Here is a 22776-nt window from a genome sequence, read left to right as displayed (position 1 = left end):
AGTAAGGGAGATAATATTTATAGATGCGAGCTGAGGCATTAGAATGATTCTTTATATTGTTCCAGAGTAAGAAAGCACCCCATTTCACTAGGATCCACCGTAACTGTTCCTCATTAAAACATCACATAACTGACATTACCTGAAAAATAAGAAACCAAAACGTATCAGGAGCTTATATTTATTACCTCTCATATTGACATAATTTTCAGCAAGCCTACAGACAACAAAGCACAACAGAATTCCTGGAAGTCGGTCCTGATTTTTGGTTTTGGAGTGCTAGATGCAGATTTTTCAGAACCTCACTTCAAGGGCACGGAGGACGGAGCGAATCCAACGCGCCTGCGCGGTGTCATTGTTCCCGGAAGTGTATCAATACACGTGTAGCATATGACAACCTTGAAAAACTACAAAACAACCAGTCAGTAGCTTATGTCTCCCGACAAACCGGCACAGCGATGCCAGTAACACGACTGCTGTAAGTATCGACGGTTTTTGTTATCGTTTCTAGCGTAGCGACACCTCTGCTCGTCGCTAAATCACCGTTAGCCACAATTTCTGGCAGTTTGTTAGCCTAGCAAACCTGAGCTAAGGTTAGCATGTTCCAGGCTGCCCTGCATGACTGAATGTAGCTTTTAGCAAGCCTCGTTTTCGTTTATTGAATAAATGTTTTTAGCAGGGACTCATGTGCTCATTGTGAGTCTTAAATACCGTTACGCAATCAGAGCGTAGCTATCAGTTAGCCTGCTATGCTAAAAACAAACTGCCGTTAACGTGTAGCTGGAGTCGTGGTACAGTAAATATGTGGGTTACTGTGACAGTCAGGTTGGTTTAGTGGTGGGCAGGTGTTGAAGTTACTCCCCTGTGTCTGTACGGAGCAGCAGTGTCATTGTTCCTGAAGGATTTAATCACATACAGGAAACTGTCTACAGGAAGCTCAGAAATGTTTGAAATCAAGATGTTTGTCCAGAAGTTCAACAAATGTCTGCATTGGTGCCGTTTTATCCCTGATGTTTAGAGGGTTTACTTCCGTCAGTATGTATGCCTGTTTTGTAAACTGTTGTGAGATTCTGTTGTATGAACAAGAAAAAATCACTTTATTTGCAGGTTAAATGTCAAAGTAGGTTTCTGCCATGTGAGCTCATTGTACCATCAAGAAAACAGGGTGCAGACAGGTTTATCCATTATCTTTATTATTATCTTCGTTATTATCTTTATTATCTCATCTGGCTAGGAGCAGCCTTGCACTTCTGTAATAGGGGTTAAATGATTATCGAACTGGTCGGTCATTGATATATAACGTTTTTCTGATTATTGTTATACATATTTCTATATTGATTCCTGATCCAAACAATTAAAATGTGCTACTCTGACTGTGATGCAGCCGTCCCTGTCTGATTCGTTAGACGTCTGGAGCCATGAAACGTTCTCTTTTAAATAAACATATGTAAAACTCCAACAACAAAGTTTTTTGTTGGAATTTGTGTTATTTTCCATTTGACACCAGGATTTTCATTTTTACGCTTTACATATAATGTTGACATGAAAGGTTTCGGATATTTTCGAATATTTTCCAGCCGAGTAGAGAAACTACAGTCTTTATGAACACAGTGGAGCACTTTGAACAAGCTAAAATTGCACAAACAGTTGTACATGATTAATTGTGCAGCTTTACTATCTGTCATGCTGTTAGTGTGATATCGAGGGGACACAGGATGTTTGGGAACGATGCTCTGGGTGATACGCGTTAACCCATTTTTCTCCTCTCAGATACCCTCTCTACCAGTTGGGCAACCCCCAGCTGAGGATCTTCAGACCCAACTGGTTCCTGACACTAGTGAGGCCGGGAAAAGAGCAGCCTCCTGACACCGTCCAGTTCCGCATCCCGATGGAGTAAGTCTTCGCTTGTACCCTGTCGTTGTGTTGGTTATGAAGGAAATACACACCAGTCTGTACCCTACACTATTAGCTGTCAGGTTGTGTTTGGTCTCAGTTAAAAGGACTCCGATTAGGAATGACGATATAAAGGTTGTTTAGACCAAACGTACCAGTAGCACCAGTTAAACGATTGTTCTTTGCCATTTAATATATTGTTTAAAAGCTTCCAGGTAAGTGCCTATTCTCCTTATTTTCCTTTAACTGCTTACCATTGCTTTGCTCTCCTGGAATAATAATTGTAGAGCTCGAGCTCCACCTGAAACATTTGGCAGTGCAGCACTTTTCTGTAGCATGCTGTCATTGTTAACCTTCACAGCTTTTCAGACACGGTGCCAATTTTATAAAACATGCAATGCATGTTTACTCACATTTCATTTTAATCGGCCTTCTTGTGCTAACACTGCATTGGTTAATTGATCTGGAATCACATGGCGTTCACACTGAGCGTAAATACCAATCGACTGGTCACTTTTGTCCACTGACCGTCCCACTGATGTTTTTTTTTTTCCATACAAAATGTGTCTAGGTAAAACAGGATCATCTTTGCATTTTTCAGCAAAATGCAGCTGAATCAGTTCCTTCTCAGCCTCAGCGAGAGCAAACATCTAGAGGACAAGAGAGGACTTGAGCACACCAATAGTATTCAGAGCTTTTATTTGTGCAAACAGACCCAGACAAGGTGTTTAATTTTCAGTGGATGATTGGTTGCACAGGGTGAGATCGCTGTGTTCTCAGTGTTGACTGAAGAGAGATTTGTGAAGTGTTGAAGCTGAATTTGCACTGCTGGCTATAAGGGTTAGTTAATTGTCAATATGTTGGTCTTGTTTTCATGAACATGTTTATTTTGTTTGTTTTATTCTGAGAGTAATTTGTGCCCTTAGAGTCTTTCCTAACTGACAGTGTGCAGCATTTGAGGGCGTAACAGTTACAGAAAGAAATATGTCAGATTAGGGACTTGTAAATACTTTTATTTTTGAAAACAAAACAATTATCCTTTTTTTTGTTTCCTCCACTGTAAGGAAAATGTTCCAAACTGTGAAACCAAAACAGAGATTCATACCGAACCGTGGCGTTTGTGTACAGTTACACCTGTGATGTTCATCTCTTGAAGCCTGTGAAATGTTCCAAATGTGTATTTACCTCCTGACTTGTACATATTTGTCTTTTTTGTAATAGTTTTCCTGTTAAAGCACAAATTGGTCAGACCCAGAGTTGCGTGTGAGCACTGGTATCGATTCAGCATCTTGTTTTTTAATCAGCTTGGATGATAATAATCACAGGAGTGTGAACACCTAACTTCAGGATGAACATCCGAGTGCTGATATCAGCTCTGAAGCTAAAGTTACAATGCTTCTCAAGAAAGAAAGAAAAAAGTTTGCTTTTATTAGACTACACCGGTGTCAGCTGAGCCTATGATACACTCGGTGTGTGTTTCACATCATAGGTAGGAGTATGTTGTTTTTACTGGCTCTGTACCGGCCTTGTTGGACCGCTGATGCGCACCTGGAGTTGGGCATCGTGGCCACCAGGTGGTGTGACAGCCTTAAGAACAGAAAGCAGAGGAGCTATTCCTCAACAGTGCAGACACTTTGTACCACCTTATGGCTGTCTTTAATGAACTCAGTCGCAATGATGACTTGCGAAAGGCTGCCGTGGGGAGTGACGTGGGAGGAGAGGTTAGAAGAACTTTTGTTTGGCTCTGCAGTGGAGGTTCAGGCCAAGTTACAGACAGAACAATGTCAGTCACCTAAAGAGGACCGTAGTAACATCTATACAGAAAAATGAAAGCAACACTCACGTCTAATGAAGTATGCTGTATATTAAATTACTTCCTAATTATGCACACGAACGCTCCTTTGATGTGCACCAGACTTATATGTGTGTTTACTTACATCGGGTTTGCTTTGGTGGGTTTGGACGACACTGTCATGAAACACAACAGGAGTCAGCACTTAGTGGAGATGAGCTGATTTTGACTACCTCTGCGAGCCAAGGTCACCGAGGTTAGCAGCGCTCCTCAGGCGATGAGAGGCCCAGAGCCCACACTGGGGAGAAAAATTGAAGTTTGAGGCAGATCATCTATGTGTCTCTGGTGGGGTTTAGACCATAATCTGTTCATCCAGGTGCCTGGCCTCCCACTCTGATTCTTGCCTCTCCTCTGCCAAACTCCTAGGGTGCTTATGTAATTGTGTGCGTGTGTGCGTACATTCGCGCGCGTGTGTGTGTGTGTGTGTGTGTGCGTGCGTGTGTGTGTGTGTGTGTGTGTGTGTGTGTGTGCGCGTACGCTCGTCAGTGTGGGTGAGTCAGTTTGTGAGAACGGTGTGTGTGTCTTTGTGTATATACGCTCAAAAGTGGGTAAATGCAGGGTGCGTGTGTGTTTATAAGGGTGTGTAAGGGCTTTTTTTCCCCCCTCGCCGTCTTTGAAGCCTTGCGAGAGGTGCACGGCTGATTGATACGCTGCTGGGAGCCTCGGTGTGTGCTCGCAACGCTGTTATTTATTTATTTTTTTTGCTTATCGTACAAGCGATGTAGAAAGTGGACACACATAGAGAGACAATGACACAAACCCAATATCACTCCTACTCCCAGCTTATTGAAAAGTCTGAGTCATTATGGCAATGAAAGCTGTTGTAGTTATGATTCTCGAGGGTAGGCGGTGTAAGCGTGGGTAAATTGTAGAGCCGAGCAGCTGTTAATGAGAAGTGGTAATGTTGGCGTTCTCAGGGCAATAACACAAGGTGGCCTTTATCTCGGTGACACCTGGGAGCTAGATATCCACAGTTGTTTGGCTCGCTCCCTGTTGCTCTTTTTTTTTTTTTCTTCTTTCGTTGTTGTTGTAGTTTTTCATGCTTGTTTGCGGTACCACTCGCTCGCCAGCATCTGCGCATGTCTCCCTGTGTCCTTTCCGTCTGTCCCACCCTGGGCTCTGCTGTTTATTGTGCTTTTTCTTAAACGCTTTGCTACGTGTCCAAAACCAATCCCTCTTTGGCACTTGTTGTTTGAGACACCTGGACCGTGTTCTCTCGTAATTCTCTTTCTGCCTGCTAGAGGGAAGTATTTGTTTGTCTTTTTGATTGTTCTCAAACCTTTTGTGCTATGTAAGTATTTCCTCTCTGCTCTAGAACATCATCAAATTTCTAGGTTTACACCCACACACACACACACACCTCTTGTACCTCACCTGGCATGGCTAGAGGCCAGCGCTGACACACACACACACACACACACACACACAAAGGAAAGAACACCCCATTGAATTTAGTGTTCAGTCTGCTACTCGGTCACATCTCATGCTATGTAGACTAATAACTATGAAACCAGACCATGCTGCGGTTTCTCACTATAATCAGACTTGAGCAAACCGACCCTGTTACTCAGCAGCCCCAAACTGTGTTTCCACTCCCGACCGCTGTTCAGTACCTGTCGGATCAAACCGTGTTGCGGTCGCCGTGGCAGCCGTCCACCGTTTCTGTTCACCTGTTCCACTTCATATGTTGGAAACTGGGTCATTCTTTTTTTTTTTGTTACGCCAATTAACCTCCGCTTATGTCACATGAAGTCATTTGGCGTGCCAGTGGATGAGTGTAGCTAACTTCACTGACCTGTCTCTCTGTTAGGAGTTTGGTGACTCCTCATGACCTGGTCTTTGATCTATTTCTGTTCTATTGTCAGACAAAAAAAAAACCCGAACAATAAATCTAATCCTTCACACGCTGCTCTTATACTCTCAACTTCTCAACTGTCTCTTTTCTCCCTAAGTCTCAGGTTCCTCAATGGCTTTCCCTCTAAACAAAGTCTGCTATTATGATCTTGATACTTAGTGTTGAGCAACTTCTGTACATGCATTGTCTATTTAGATGGGAGGGTTAAAGTAGAGAGTGTGCGTATCTCAACCCAAACTTGACAATGGGCAGGCCGACAATGAGGAGCGGCTTTCTTTTGCCTTTCATCTGCGCAGAAAACAACTCTCCTGTTTCATTCTCACCACTAAGCCACTTTGACACAATGTACTTTGATGTTGTGTGTGTGTGTGTGTGTGTGTGTGTGTGTGTGTGTGTGTGTAAGGATTGTTCGGTGTACCTTCGGTGTTTACTCTGTCGTGTATTTATACGCACTATACGCCGGTACACATAAATTCTTTGGGACTTATTAGGACACACAGCGTTATATGTCAAAGGGACAATTCAGGTCAGTGTTACTGAGGAGTGCTTCCACGGTTTGTGATGTAAGGTTTCCCTGTTTGTCAGCAAAAGTGCGATGTTTGTTTTTGCTAATGCTATTTGGCATGTATGTCCTCTTGATATTTTCCACTTGTGCCGTTACGTAACTCTGATGCAGGAGCGATTCAGACGGCGAATTCTGTCACCAAATTAACAAATTAGTGTTTGTGCCAACTCTGGCGCTGTTTTTTTTTTTATATGTATGGTTTTCTACGGCAACATGAGGTAACTTACAGGAAAAAAAAGAATCCAGCTCGTTTGTGAGGGAGAAAGTAATGAGATTTCTCCAAACTGCAGTAAACGCCTGTTGCCTGCGACTCTCCATCACCCTGATGTGATGCTGCATCCTCCTCTTTTCCATTCCCTGGTAATTCTTATAATCTGCCAACCAAAAAGGGCTCTATAAAAAGCCCAAAAGTAGATGCAACCCATTTCCTATCAAACAAGGAGCCACATTAAAAGCCTTCCAGTGGTTTGCCAAGTCAAGTTGCTAAAACAAGCCACCTTTCTAAGAGGGATTCATGGTAACCGCAGAAGGCTCGATGGTCACTGAATCATCCCTGTACAAAGTAAAATTTATCTTGAAGCAAGCAAGACATGACACGAGCAACTCCCCAGTTCTTGGGATCAGATGTTTTTACAGCAAATACAAATTTACAGTGACTGGCATGGAATTCAGTTTATACAGTGGAGTGCACACAACATTCTTGAAACATGAATCACCGTGACGATTTTACCAAAAGATGAAGCGAAGCTACCAGATCAACATAGCCGTTCGCATAACATTTATTCAGTTGCCCGCTTTCCCACCGCTAAACCAATTGTTTTGTAGTTAACCAGATAAAAGGGTCTGCGTCAAGTTTACCTTCTTCCTTCTCTGGGTTATCTGGGGTCAGCGTGTGGACGGCCGAGGGCGTACGGCTATAGAAGTGATCTGTTTATACATGCACACTTGTATAGTTTGTATGTTTAAAGTGTACTGTTGCCTCAGGAGTTGTTTGTTGAGTGGAACTTTAAACATGGGATTTGTGCTGTCTGGAGGCATGTGACATGCCACTCAAATGCAACATCAATGGTTTGAGGTCTCGGCTGGGACCTTTGTTGTTACCTCCCCGTTCCCCACATCCACAGACTGTTCCTGTCTACCTCTTCATTATCAACTGAACAAAAAAAATAAAGGCAAAAAGCAAAAGGTCTTCAGACTGCATGCGAAAAATCAAGTTTTTGGCTTTTATAGATAATATCCGGAGAGTTATTTGATAGTTAGTTATAGCCAGAAAGTCCAGAAATGTGATGTTTGCAAGTCAGATCCAAAACCACACTTGGAGGTGCTTTGACATGTGATTCCAATTGAATTTGCGCAGATGTGTCTCAGTCTGAATGCTCCAGACGAGCATCTTTTGCGTCACTCAGAATGCAACACATCAAATCCAGAGTGGTGGAAAAACTGAGCAGAATCCATGCTTCCACTGGAGCTCTATGGAGGGAAAACATGGAAAACAACAACTTGTAGAATGACGCTGAAATAAATTGTCTGCAGATATTTTTTTTTGGGGGGGGGGGCGACTTCTGTTCAGGAAAAGCTGGAGCAACAGCCGGCGTAGCTACGTAGTGATGCTGCCGATGGTGGCGACCCATGGCGATAGGTTGATCTGAACACTACAACTGATCACAAGTAACAGTGAAGACAGGAGGGCCGGGTCATAAAGCTGAAAACTGAATCACAATCAGGCGATATTGATATTTATGTTGAAAGTATTATTCAACAAAGAACAGGAGTGAAAAGGTTTCATTTGAATTGAACTACCTGACTTTGAATCTAACATCTTTAGCTTGTTTATTAAGGCACACAATGATTTTATGTTCACACAACCAAGAACATCCATCCATCCATCCATCCATCCATCCATCCATCCATCCATCCATCCATCCATCCATCCATGCATCCATGCATGGGCCACACTTAGAGACAGACAACCAAGCACACTCACATTCCCACCTACACCAATTTAGAATCACCAATTAACCTCAACATGTTTCTGGACCTTGTGGGAGGAAGCCGGAGAACCTGGAGAGAACCCACACTGCACGGGGAGAACATGGAGACTCCACACAGAAAGATCCTGGGTGTCCTAACCGGCGACCTTCTAGCTGTGAGGCGACGGTGCTACCAACTGCGCCACCTTGCAGCCCAACCAAGAAGAACATGGACAAATAAATACATTTAAACATAAATAAGCACAAATTAAAAACTGAAAGCAAATGAAGGATGATGAGGGCGAAGCTGCCGCTCTGGGCTGAGGTTCAGGTTTCAAATGGCCGGTCAGGATTGGATATTACTGGATGAAGATGCCACAGCAGCCTCCGTATGCATCCTAAAAACAAAGAGTGCGTCTCTTAGGGGGGAGATCATGAGTGTTTTTTTGACCATCAAGCCTGTGTTCCAAGGTTAACCTCAATGATGGAGGTGATGAGAGGCTCACATGGTCGCGGTCTAGCACGCCTCAGGAGACCTGCACTCGCAGCAATGGGGAGAATGAGCAAATGGGTTCCTTTATCAAAGTGTCATTGGCTGTTTATGAGCCAGGGAGTCTGTTCATGGAGCTAAACTTTGTGTTTTCGTTATGTTCTCTCATGGTGTTTCACTACTGAACAGTTTTCTTGCTATTGATTCAGTTCCTACAGCTGTTGTTTTATCGCCCAGGTCTAGTGGACAGTCTGTCCTAAAGATCTTATTTGAAAAAACAAAGCTGATTTGCCAGAAGTCTGAACAAATCCCAAGTCGTCAACTGGTATCAAACTGTTTGACGGTAAGCTTCTTAGGACTGTTTTCTTTAGCATCGCTCATAAAGAGAGTTTTCGTTAACATCATTTATAAAGAAGGTTTTCATCCAAATATCCAAAGATGCAGAATCTGTTTCAGTCAATATTTGTCGTGCATCATTTGTGTTTGAAGATCACAGTGAGTGGGCGGCTATAAAAGCCGCCCTTTATGTCCAACAGAGGCACCACCCATTTACCTGGCAGATGTTCTTTTAGCACCAGCACATTAATGGCCAAGTGGCATGCAGTCGTCCCCGAGCTTTGAGAATACGTGATTGTCAAACACTGTCAAAGCTGCCTCTGTCTTGTCTTGCACTTTTTTCCCCAACTGCGCCCTTTCACCTACTTCTCTCGTACGCTTTCGGAGCACAGGTGTAAATGGACCGCCTTAAACTGCTGGAACTGATACTCATAATCTTCTTGGCTCAGTGTAAGTTAGCCCGCATTTAAGAATAGGAAATATCCAGGAGCACGTAGATTCATTGCAGGGGATGGGATTACATTTGAAAGCAGCTGACAGAGGTGTCCGGGCTAATCTGCGGCTTGACGAATCTCCTATATTGTCACACACAAACAACTATGTCACAGTTTGGCACTACAAAGGCGTCACGTTTGCCCTGTTTTACTTCACCCATGCCTCCATCCATTGTTCCTTCAATCACCACTTGACATTAGATTTGGATCTTATGTGTCCCGTCTACATTTCCCCCTTGAACAATGACGAACAATATAACTTTTTAGATTGTGTTTTCTGACAATAAGGCCAGTGTGGCTGCTTTAAACCTGCTTGGCAACAACGGACCATAATTGAATCTAATCCATCGTCTGCGTCATCTGATGCCCTTCTAGGTTTTGTGTTTGGAGTTCTTTCATCATCTTGGCCGAGGAATCTTTGTAGCATGTGTGTTTGCGTATAAATATATACCAGTTGCTGAGGAACGATGCCTTTAGCCTTAGCAGTTGCTGGAGACAGGTTTTCATTCTTCCTGAGAGGCAGAAGTGTGAAAGGTTAGCTCGTGGAGTCAGATGGGTGTTTATACTGGGATGATGATCAGATGCTGCCTGCATCACTGTTGGAGACACCACGCCCTTTGTCTAAGTTTAGCCTTGTTTATGTACACGCTTAACTTGACATTTTCTCCTCAGCTCTCAGCCCAAGGCTTTCTCTCGGACTGGATTCTAGTTTGTAGCCGAGATGGGAGTCATGTATTGACTCAGGTCAGAGAGAAAACAGCTATCTAATGTAACCCCTGTAACTGCTTTGCACAGTGTTTATGTGTGTGTGTGAGAAAAAAAATGTTTGTAAAATGAGGATGTTTTCAAAAATACTTCCACGAATAGTTTTCATTTGTCTGTTAGCTTCATGTAAAATGCAGTCGTTGATATTTGGGGACCATCTTTGCCAAGCAACTTAGAGAACTTTCCAATTTTTTCTGTATATTTTGACTCTCAGTGGCTTTTGTCTCCTTGTGTAATTCTTAATTCACTTATTGATGAGATCAGGGCTCTGCTGGGGGATGACCATCTATTGCAGGACCCCTTGTTCTTCTTGTCACTGAAGTTTATTTTTTTTTAATAAATCTGTGGCTAAGCGGCTGTTTGCTTGGGCCAGTTGAATGTGGAATCATCAGACTCCTCCCTGAAGGTGCTGTGAGGTGCATAATAATCTTGTTTGTTTGGGACCAACAGTTGTGACCTCGTGAACACCATTTGTAGAAATGAGACCTAACTTTAATCATGCTTCACTGTTGCCTGCAGACCCTCGTTGTCGTACAGCAAACAAATCGCCTTCTTGTCAGTTGATTGACTTTATTGCCCCGTTAGAGAGAAGGCTCTTCGGCAGCGAGCCCCTCATAAGGACCACTTCTTACTCGTGTTCTCCAGTATGTTGTGATCTGCTGGACATCTTGTAATTCTAAAGGGAGCTTGTTGTGTCTTTCTTCTGCTGACTTCAGTGTCCTTGGCTGACAACTGCCTTTCTGGTCCTCAGTCATGTTTTGGAAACCCTCTGCCTGTGAGAACGCTTGCTGATACAGGATGTTCACCTTGAGTGTTTTTTGCTATTCTAATATTTGCCTTAGTCAAGAAATGTTTAGGTCGTCACTACTTTAACAACCAGTTTAGTAGAGCTCGTCCTCCCCCGTTTACCCCCCGTGCAGCCGTTTCTGTTCCAGCGAATGATTTTTTTGTTCCTTATTATATCGTTGTCCACTGAGCAGTTATATTAAACCATTACTAAAGCCTCTCCACCCAAATATGTGTTTTGGTCATTGATGCATGTTTTCAGGCTTTGACAATAGACCAGAGTGAGGAACGTACCTGTGTGCACGATTCGTGACATCACAAGGAGTTCTGAAGCCGGCTGTGGACTAATAAGCAACTTACACCAGTGTGATGCTAAATAACGAGGCCTGCACTCCAAATACTCTGAGAATGTTTCTTCAGATGTGCGTAATGGTCCTTTCATCCAGGACTTGGCGTGTGGTGGCTGCTGGGTTCAGCGCACTGTGCAGTCAGTCTCGGAGCAAAAATAGGTGACGTTCTCAAAACTTCCAGTGGCGATGTGACCTCATCCTTTTAAGCGGGAAGCTAACGGTTTGTTGCAGACGCCTCAGCAATGGAAATGCTTTATTTCTATTGGCAGCGCAGGCAAACGTCACAGCGCTCAAAGTTCAGCATAGTTGAGCAAGCATGAGCTTGCTGACCGGCGCTCTGTGCTGCACGGGGACTTTGCTCGGCGCAGCGTTGCGAGGTGCAAGCCATTGACATGAATGGGGTTGTGAAAGTTTAAGACATCTTGTATTCATCCATTTTATAAACTATTTCATTTTCACAGAAGTCTACGCTACACAATGCTGGGTTATGGTGGTGGAAAAATCCAGCCGCACTGAAAAATAATGATACGGAAAGCCCCAGTCTACAAGTTGACAGGATTGCTTCCTCAGGTTTTTTTGGTTTTTTTTACGTATTAAACCCAGGGGCACTGGCAGTGTAAGGTGGAAATGCTCAGCCATGGCGTTGAAAACTTGATTTTCACTGGAGAGGGTTTTTCAGACTCCTAAACCAGGCAATTGAAGTTTTTATGTGTGACGGTCTTATTTCTCTCATTTTTTAAATCTGTGTGTCGTTCATGTGGTTTTTCGGCTATAATTCATACCCATTCATTAAGCGTTTTTCTACATGCATGGACGTCTTTGCGGAATAACAGACATTACTGTGCTTGGGCATGCTTCATAAATACTATTTCATTGTTTTTGGTGGCTGGGTAATTGGAGTGGTAAAAGCAGTAGGGATTTAGAAAACGTTCTCCTCATTAATCAGGATCAGTGTTCCCTCTGCTAATGAGCCAGAGGAGACCTCGCAGTCCCCAAGCCACTTTCCTCTCTACCAGTTCCCCCCGCCCCTGCTTTCTAGGAAAACCTGTCTCTCAGCGCAATCACTCTTTCTTCCTCTCTTGATCTCAAGTAGCCCTGGTCACTCCGCTCTGCTTCACTGCCCTCTGGCACACACTCACCGCGAGTCGGGAGTTATGGGGGGGGAGGTGGGTGCAAATGGAGCAGAGAGGTGCATCTGTGTGCCACATCTTTGGAAACACATCTCTGTGCTCTTGACCTGGCAAAGGGAAGCGAATGCGTCCAAAAGGGGCTTTAACAAGTTCCGTTACGTCTTTCTTCACACATTGACGAACAAACCCCTCCACGGTAACACCCCCCAGTGGTCCTGAATCACTGCTGCCTCTGAGAGGGAGAGAAGGAAAGCTTGGTTTGCTCCTCTACTACTGAAGGGGAGCTTGTCTGAAGTCGGTGTCGGGTAGAAAAGCCCTATCATACTCGAGAGTCGCCGCATTAAGCCGTCCTGCTTCGTGTAATGGGGGGAATCAAATGTGGAAATACTTACTCAAGTATCGTAAATGCGAGCTTACCTCTCAATATACAACTTAGCAGGTCAAGTAGAAGTGTTCTAGTTCTGCATCACTGTCTGCTTTGCCAAACTTTAGCCTATTATAGAGGAAAAGGCAATTGTTTGTACAGCATGGAAACATATATTACGTCACTGTTAGGTACAAAGACTCTTTGTGTTCACAGATAGGATTTTCTCATGCAAATGTTCTGTGCCTCACCTAATATTGTTACGAGTCCAGGTCTTGTGCAAAAACGGTGAATATCACATTATCCTCTTCTATCAAAGAAACATATGAGGTGATCACAGACGCCATATCCGAGGCACTCATGTCAGACCACAGCGTCGCTATTAAGCACTTTGTCAGACGCATTTGGGAAGTGCTTTCTACCAGGCTAATCCAATTGGCTAGATTGATTAGCAGTTAAAAGCCTTTCTTCCTCGAGTCGGAGAAATCTGTTCCAAATGCTGCCCAGCGGGCTAGCCTTAGCTAGGCTGGCCCGCCGGATCAGTTGGTGCCAGGCCCACTTCCTGTGTAGGGTTTCACCGGGCGCGATCAATACTTGCAGACAGCTAATTGGATGAACACTGACACTCACATTTCTCCTCTTTCCACTTTATGCTCCATAGAATAAAAGCTGAATATGTACGGGAGTGTCCTGTCCGTTACAGCAGATGATACAGCAGCAGAGTTTATGGGAATGCAGCGTGGAAATGGGCTGCATCGCCTCTATGTAGGTGTCAATTAAGTGATCGGGGTGTTATGTGATAGACGGCGATCCAGCAGCATGTAACTCGGCAAGTGCTGGACTGCAGCCTGGGACGTCTTCCCTCACTCCGTCATGGCCTCGTGCAAACACACTGAAATCACTGACAAACCCTGATGCTGGAAGCCTTGCGTAACCCTCCTCTGTCTCTTTTCTCTTCTCTATCTGCTCTGGACAGAATGACCAAGTGTGACGTAAAGAACTACTTGGAGAAGATCTATAACGTCCCAGTGGGAGCAGTCCGCACCAGGATACAGTTTGGTGAGTGTCTTCGCTGCTTCGCACAAGCACCCACAGAGAGCTATTAACATTTACAGAACTTGGAGTGGTTGACACTGCCTCATAAACTATCATCATGCCGCTGCCAGGGTTTGTGTTCTCTCTCTGTTTGGTTATGTTCGGGTCGACTGTGTTTTGGGTCGGGTCTAATTATCCTTGGGTCTTTTTGAATTGGGTCTGACTGTTCACGGGTCAAATCTGAATCAAGTCCAAAACCTCCACCTTATGTAACATTTTTAGGTAAGACTCATTAGTGAGAGTGATCCAAAATGCTAATTTTCACATATTTGTACACAGTTCGCCTCAAGATTGCCATGAAAATGATGTTTAAAGTCCAACAAATTGAGGCGAACGCCGCAGGAGTTGCAAAGATATTGCAATTCTGATGCGTAAGTAATAACTCCACCCTGTGGGTGGGTGGAATGACTGGCATAAACATTCCCCCTGTAGAGGTTAGGTACGGCTCTTTTTTTGGTTTCCTGCAGGGAATGTGTTTTGTTGGTCACATCATATTAAGTGCAGTGAGTATGAGTGTTTGGGGATAAAAAAAAACAACAACCCTACATCGCCTGAGTCATTGGCCTTTATGACAAGGAAAGCTAGTGGTGGAAGAACACCATGATTGTACATCTATGTAAAGACGTGGAGTCCGTCCAAACTGTTTAGAGAGAGTGGTGAAAACACTTGATTCATGGTATGCATTACCAAGCCACAGCCATTTCATCCAAATTAAAATCCTAAAGTTGAACTGCAGCTGTTGTGAGTACATCAAGCAGATGGTGCACACTCATTCGCCTGTTCACTCAACAGACACACAGTGTTGGCATATAAATAGTTAATTTGGCTTTAAAGCAATAATTAATTACCATATAATACTAATATCATTTACATGTAAGTTATTTTGTGTGGGAATTTGGTGAAATATGGAGTCTGTCTCCATCAAAAAATACCTTTGATCCTCAAATAGACTTGAAATATGATCCGAGCATCGATTCAAACTACTCAAAAACAGACAAAATCTACATTTTGCTGTCTATCTACATGCTTGGTGTGTTGCAGACACTCAAGTTTTCACCCAAATATTGCTAAAAACAACTTAATTGCCATCATTTTAAACCAGAGCGTTACTCACTCATAGTAGGACTTTAAAACATTGAAGGAAAACTGGCATTCAATAGTTAACTTTATTTGCAACATATATTGTGTGATGAAAAACAAACAGGAATTTACACCAGATAAGTTGTATAAGTTTATTTAGAAGGAATTAATCATTCTAGTATGATTGGGGTAATTTTGTTGGGGGAGTGCACATCAAAAATAAAAACTAATTCAAAAAGAAAACCTTCATATGGTCTAACACTGCCAAAGGGATCCATAATGTCTCGCTTTGGATGGCGTTTAAATCTGGTTTTACACTCGTCGTGCAGAGTTCTGTGGTGCTGATTTAAAAGGCCGATCACATTAGTCATGTTGCCTCTTGTGATGGCAAGTATTGCAAAACACTGCCAACGGAGTACCTGTTTTTGGTCAATGTCATCCTCTGTGTAGCTGAAATATTTTTATACAACTCACATTGCGGTTCTTTGTGCAACCAAACCTTCCTTGTCGGTCCTTTGCACACGTGGAGGCTGCACGTCAGCAAGCTTCACGTCTTGTAAATAAAGTTTTTCAAACAAAAAACTTGTGTATCTCTGAACCCTTGTGCTAAAAGCTAATTTGTAGAACAAAGTTTGAGGTCTAGGAACCTTTTACGTTGAGATAAATATCAATGTGCAGTTATTTCTATGTTTTGAAAGTGTTGATGTGTGAATCTACTGCACTTAACATGAGGCTGTTGTTGTTTTTATTTTCCACATGAAATAACTTGCACATTGCATATTATCATTCTGAAGGTTTCACATCCAAGCAAATCCGCTTTTAGTGTGTGGACAGTTTTGGAAATTTGATTTTGGTTATGGTGTGTGGAGTTCACAGAAAAAGTGTTTTCGGAAGCATAAAGTCTAATTGATTCTGTTTTGGAGACTGTCAGCGACGATTAGCAGTTTCAGCTTACGACGTAGACACTCTTCCATTGACATGCAGCAGCGGGAGTGTTTTCCAGCGGCTAGCTGCGGTAGTGGTTAGCGTGCCTGGTTCTCCTTTCCCCTTAACACACACAGCTGCTTATCTGACAATCTGCTGCTGCAGCACTCCAGCCTCCAGCTGTCCCAGGACACCCCACGCTCCCTCTACACAAACACATACTATTCACTTACAAACTTGCCGCTTCAGGGCCCCAGAATGCTTCATCCCAACCCCAAAATCCCTGCTCCCCTGCTCCTGCCTCCTCATCAAGGACGATTATAAAGCCGCAACCAGTGTTATATCATTGATTTAATAATCCTCTTGACTTTTTGTAGGGGGGAAGGAACAGCTTAAGTTTGCGTGGACTGACTTGGGGCAGGGGGGGCTCCCTACAATTCTAGGAATTTGCAAATTCATGGCAGACAGAAGGAAGAGGACATTTGGGTGTCTGGAGGGTGGGGAGATGATGAGCCCCTTGTTTTGCTGAGCCAGAAGGGCCAAGAGGAGCCCCCTCTACCTCTGGAGGAGAGACTGGGAGGGAGGAGGAGGAGGAGGAGGGAGGAGAGAGGCGCCTAGCTTAGCCTAGCCTACGGTGTGGAGAACCAGTTAACACTGTTTATTAGGGTAGTGTCATTAGAGGCTCGGGGAAAAGGAAAGCCCCTCGGTGGAGTCAGTGGAAGGAAAGCAGTGAGTGTTTGAGGGGGGGAGATAGAGAAGAAAGGGAGGCTTAGGGCCCCCGGTTATCCCGAGGTGCGTCAGAGAAGGTATCCCTGTCTGCGTCAGGGGTTCCACTCCATTGGCAGTGTAAAGACGGGAACAGGCCGAGGAGAGTGAGGGGCGCAAACAACCCTTTCTTTCCTCCATGTGCGGCAGGGGTATTTTGGAAGGAGTTGCCATGGTTACCCCTCCGGTCTGGGATTTGTAACGTGATAGCTGGCTGCCAAACCGCAATCTCAAAGTGGGAGAAATTGTGCTTGCGTTTGCGAGTGTTGTATGAAAGCTCTGTCTGTGTGTCCGTACGTGTTAGGAAGGGGCTACGCAAAGTCAGGGCAACACACACACGCCTGCATCTGTTCAAGGTGTGTAGCTGCGTGCGTGCGTCTCGTGCTTTCTTTCTTTTTTTTTTTTTTGTTTACGAGGAGACGGGTCAGGGTCTTACCTTGCTCTTTGAAAAGTCTTACCGTTTCCCTATGGATTTCCTCAACACCCTAATCACACACACACATAGGCACACACACACACACACACACACACACACACAGGCACATACACTTGGTTACCTCTGTCTCCCACCCACACAGGGGCCTCCACTTAGGCAGGGTGGCGTGGAGGGGGGTGTTTTACAACCCTGCTCAGGGCTTTCCCTGAGCAGTGGGCTGCCTGGCTAGTGATTACTAGCTATGCGTACCACACACACATAGACATGCACGGACACACACACGTACACACACACACACACACACAAATGACTCATTACAGCGGAATGTTTCCCTTGTTTTTCATGTCATAAACCGTTCCCATGGTAATGGCAGTTACTCAGAGGGCCTGTTGACTTGACCACCAGGTTCTCATTGAGATTAGAGTTCTCAGGCAGAGATGAACCGTTTGATGCCGCCGTCATTATCCATCACTGGTAGTAGCTTTTGTTGCAATGTAAAGATTTAGATACCTGCGTGGAGTGCCTCGGAGTGCAGTAAAAAATTTCCCTGTGATTTATTTGAAGCCGAGTCCCCAGCCTGCCTCCACGCACACATGCGTACACTTAGACACACTCAGCAGCTCCCCGAGTCCCCCGTCTACCAGACTTGGAGATGTCTGACAGGAGAGAGGATGATGTCATCATCATCTCCAGCTGGGGAAGAGGTTAACCTGCGTTCCACGGTCAACAAGATCAGGCCCTGCTTTTACCACACGTACACACACAGAGAGCGCTCTCTGCTCTGCAGGGAAATGAACAAAATGTGTAGTAAAATATCTGTTGTAATTCCATGAAGGGGGAATCGACAAATCTGAACAAAATGTTCACGTTGGATCAAAATGTGTAGTAAAACATCTGTTGTTCTGAAAGCAGTGAATCATGATGTCATAGTGGCTGTGCAGGATGCCAGCATAGTGCTTTAGTCACCCAGTTCGGCTGAAGGATTTTCACACAGCATATGTAAACACAACAGTGATTACCTAATGATTATTTAATCGACTGTTTGCTCGGTTTTTATAGCAGTAGAAATCAATAAAAAATGTCCGTCACCATTTCCTAAGAACCCAAACTGATGTCATTGAGTTCTCTGCAGCTTTTATGCGTTAAACATAACAACTGATTCATTGTTTAAAAATAGCTGCTATTTCATTTCCAGCCTTATCAGCTAATTTATTAGTTTAACAACTGTTGCAGCTCTAATAGTGATGCACTGAATGCTAGCTGTTATTAGATAAAAAAACAAATGCAAAAGTTAAAACAAGTCGAGTCCAGTGAATTGAATTTCTTTCAAACTTTATCACGCTGATGCAAAACCACTAAAGTCATTGTTGTCATTCATTTAAATCACTGCTTAAAGGGCTCATTACCTCAGTACAAACAGCAGAGCAAATTCTCCACCAGATAAGCTGGAAAACTTTCCATCGTCTTACCGTTAGATTGTCATGTTGCCCAGACTCACTCTCCTCATATTCACATATGTCATCATCCCCGCTGTCTGCTGCAGCTAAAATTTGCTCATGTTTTGTCGTTCCTGTTTGCCAACAAAAGCAATACCTGCTGTTCTGTGTGTGTTTCTCAGGCTCCAACAAGAAGAAGAATCACCTGAACCAGAAGGTTAAGCAACCCGACTACAAAGTGGCCTACGTTCAGCTGGTGAGAAGACACAAACACACACAAACACTCGTCCTCCCACTCCCACTTTAGCCTGGTTAGTGTGTTGTGGCGGTGGCATTAACTCACTAACTCCTGTCCAACACACGGTGGGAGGTGGAGACCTCACCACAATAACACTCTCTCTCTTTCTAACACCAAACCCGCTGTGGGTTTTCTGTCTGATCGCGGAGGCATTTCAGGGACTTTAAATCTTCAGGTTTGTGTCATGAGCTATTTTTGAAGGGGGGAACTCTACGGGTGAGGAAGGTGACTCAGGTTAGTTGATGTCATCGAGCCCCAAGGAGGCCCTTGATGGTAAGATCTCAAGCTCACTCTTCCTCACGTACACCAAAGTTAAACAAGCGTGTTTTCTTCACCTGCCGTCCTTTCCTTGTGATGCAGATTGAAGCCGACACGAGGCTCTACCTCGCATGTCCCTCCTGTGTTGTCCACACACTCTGTTTTCCCTCTTGAGAAGGTAGCAGCCTGGATTTCTGCAGCGCCCGAGGGCGAAAGGTTCTCTTTGGTTACATGCCAGACTTATTACAGCAAATATTGAGATATGGTTATCATCTGTTCGAGCTCACCTTTCTGCGCTGTTGCCATTGATGGAATGCGAACAATCACGTGCACTTAGCGAGCGTTTGAAGGGTCGCTCCCGACGGTGGCGCGTCTGCTCCCACTCACTCTTTGCATCATGGCTGTTGCCTTCACACCTGTGTTTGGGGTGAACTCTGGGTCAGGAAGCCCATTCCTGCACATGTTTTTTTGAAGTCTTTGAAACAGCCCAAACCTACTCTGAAATATATGTATATTTTTTAAAAAGTCACCGTTTTAATGCTCCTTTGATGCAGACGTGAAAAGCAAGGGACCTTTGTTTTGCGCCTGCCGTTTTGATCTCGCCCAGATAAATCAACAGGGCTGTAGACACTTGTTTACGCCGCACCACCCACCCGACTGGGAGCCATCAATCTTGAAACGGATGAATAATGAAAACTGTCTAAACACGACAATTTGAAAGAGGATACATAATTGAAGCAGCCATGAATCTTTTAAAGGGGAGACTTCCTCTTGTCTGACACCAAGGAAGTGGCTTGTGATTTCGTGTGTCTGGGATTCCCAGAGGAGTCAGTAGTGATGCTTCTGTCTCACCAGACGTGCACGACAATGATAGGTGTGAGGATGCACAACAACACACGGACATGCACGCACACACACATGCATGGACACACACACACACACACACACACCTGTGACATGTGTGCGTCATTCATGCATGCCGAGCCCAAGAGGACTGGATGTTTTTCCTCGAGTGTCATTCGCTCTCTAGTCGCCGTCACGTCGCAGGTTTCTCGAGTCGTGCTCGTTTAAACAGAAACGCTCAGATGCAGGCTCTTTGTGCTTAAAATGGCCTGATATAAAACCGAATATCCGGCCTATTTCTCTGGCAGGTTTTCGGAAAAACATGCTCTCTCAACTCCCTCTCCTACCTCACTCACTCTCTCTCTCTTATGCACACACACACACACACACACACACACACACACACACAGCTCCAGAAAACCCTCCTTTCTTTTGCAGCAGTCGGTAGAAAACAAGATTGTTCCTAATTGACTCCACATGTGGGAGAGTGTTCTGTGGGTAGATGCTCACACCGTGGTCCCCCCATTCTACTACCCTCATCCTTCCCTCTTCCCCCTCCCTCCTTCCCTCCCTCCTTCCCTGCCTCCCCCCCTCCCTCCCCCCTGCCTCCCTCCATCAGCTAATATTGCAGCAGTAATACATTTGCTTGCTCTCTCTCTCCCTCTCTCTCATTCCTGACTCTTGGTTTGTGGTTTAGGGGAGGCCTCCCGTTAGCGGGGTTCCGTGACGGCCATTTTCCTCAGGCTTGGGGGGTAGTGGGTGGGTGGGGGGGGACCCCAGTATCGGGGCGGGAGGGGAAGAGATAGCGTCTGCATGCGTAAAAATGTGCACTGTGTGTGGGAAAGTGTGTATATGTGTGCAAGAGGCTGAGAGGGGTGAGCAGGGGAGGTGACTAAGGCCATGATGGAGTCATGCCAGAGCAGGGAGGTCCAGAGACGGGGCAAAGCAATCAGGGGGAGCGGGAAGAGGCTGCGAGACAGGGTGGTGGTGGTGGTGGTGCAGCAGCAGCGGCGACAAAAACAGCAGCACAAAATGAAAAATCTCAAGTCTAGAGATTGTTTTTAGACCTGACAGCAGACCTCAGACTGGTTTGACGCGCTGTTAGTTGAGGGTGACGCTTCTGCTCAGGGTGTTGTAGATTTTCAAAACTCATATTGTTCCGTTTATTTGACGCTGTCAAGGGCTAATGCTGGAAAATGTGATTCTGGATCACACTTTCTTGACCTCTGCGGTAGACGTTACTTCATGTACAGTAGGTGTAATTAGATTTCTCGTCTGGTTCACAATAGCCTTGTGTGATATAAATTACTTTAATAAGAAGGTCGCAGCACCTTGATGATCAAGAAAACCTGGATTGTTATTTTACAGCAAATCAGGATGTGCCTGGTATACAAGAAGGGTTGTTTTTTTTTTTTTGCAGCCAAGCATGTTCATAATGCCATAATGCATGTCAGACTGTGTGGTTTACCCTCATTAAATCCTCTTGGCCCATCTCACCGCCGGAGTGCACGGTGCCACCATTTCCAGTTAAACCTTGCTTCCATTTGAAACCTTTGTAAACACAATCCGGTGCTTTTCATGAACGAGAAAGCACTCCACTTCTCAAATTATAGTCATTTTTGAATGTTTTCAGTCATTGTTCAGCAACATTATTGTCAGTCAAACATTTACGATAAAGTACTCTCTGCCTGGCATGTAAATGAAAAGGTTGTGGTGAGTTTTGGTGGAGGAGGAGTTATTTTCTCTCTTTGGAGTGGCAGCTCGTTTGCAAGCGAGCTTTGCTGGCTGGTGCCAGCTGCAGCACTTGAGTGGGCTGAGTGCTCGGAGCGCATGTTGAAAGCTGCTGGAGGGTGACGCTGAGAATATATGAATGGGATATCCGACCAGTCTCAGCATTTCAGTTCAGCGCCACATTGTGCTGTAAATGTCAAAAGTGACAATATCCAGTCAGCAGTTTGTCTGCAGGATGTTCACTGCTGGATTTTACCATTGCTTATCGAACATTAAATAAATGTGATTTTATTCATTTTTCTTTTATTACATTTGCAGCTCTATGAGGGCACATCCATCTAATTATGAAGGAAGGTGTTTTTCTTGACAGCTGTCCATTCTGTCTGCTTCACACTTGGATGCTGAGGATCTAGTGTCAAGTGTGCAGGTGTTGGGATGCACGGTTCGCAACAAACAACAACAAAACAGCAAATGAGAACCGTTGCTTAGGTATGAGGTGAATCTTCAACATCGTGCCCTCATTGATTACAGAAGCTGCACGTAGCACGCATAGCTGAGATGGCTCGTCCACGATTACGTAATGTCTTGGCGTATTTTAGACAAACAACGTTGTGCCCTGGAAGCACCGCAAATTCAAAATGTCTGATCACAACCAGTGCAACTGCTATGCATGAGCGCCGTCCTGTTCAATCACTCCATGTCCCCGCCCAGCATTTTAAACGAGTCCTCCGGTCGTTTTACCGAAACATTTAGAACATAATCCTGAGTCAAGACATCTCAGACGCTTCTACTTGTCGGGCACCACGTATCACGTCTAAGCACCGGTGGGATCATTTAGCATAAAAGTCCTCAGCAGTTAACTCCAGTTTGGCAGCAAATGAAGTCAGACAAGGACTAGATGTCCACCAGCAGTCATCTGTGCTCACTAGGAGTCAATAAACATTGTTGTAAGTCCGTCTTTTTGTGGGGTGCGATCGTGCGAATCCCACGCAAGCTCGAGAGTTACTCTGTTGACAAAATCTCACTTCACGCAGTCAGAGGAGAGTCTGCTCAAGGCCCAAAG

The 22776-nt window shown here is 44.6% G+C and overlaps 1 protein-coding gene across 1 annotated transcript in view; it reads left to right on the top strand.

The window, feature by feature from the left end:
- The first annotated feature begins 351 nt into the window (after nt 1-351).
- Nucleotides 352-22776, top strand: part of mrpl23 (mitochondrial ribosomal protein L23) — a 40270-nt gene continuing 17845 nt past the window's right edge. Inside the window, exons 1-4 of the mRNA XM_008293673.1 lie at nt 352-475; nt 1768-1890; nt 13824-13906; nt 18766-18839. Of these exons, the coding sequence (XP_008291895.1) occupies nt 456-475; nt 1768-1890; nt 13824-13906; nt 18766-18839 (300 nt within the window). The 5' untranslated portion in view covers nt 352-455. The remainder of the gene's footprint in view (nt 476-1767; nt 1891-13823; nt 13907-18765; nt 18840-22776) is intronic.

This window comes from Stegastes partitus, unplaced genomic scaffold (genome assembly GCF_000690725.1).
Source record: "Stegastes partitus isolate 25-593 unplaced genomic scaffold, Stegastes_partitus-1.0.2 Scaffold901, whole genome shotgun sequence".
In the NCBI taxonomy this organism is placed as follows: Eukaryota; Metazoa; Chordata; class Actinopteri; family Pomacentridae; genus Stegastes; species Stegastes partitus.
Note: the sequence above shows the minus strand (reverse complement) of the source record. Positions and strands in the feature narration are given on the sequence as shown.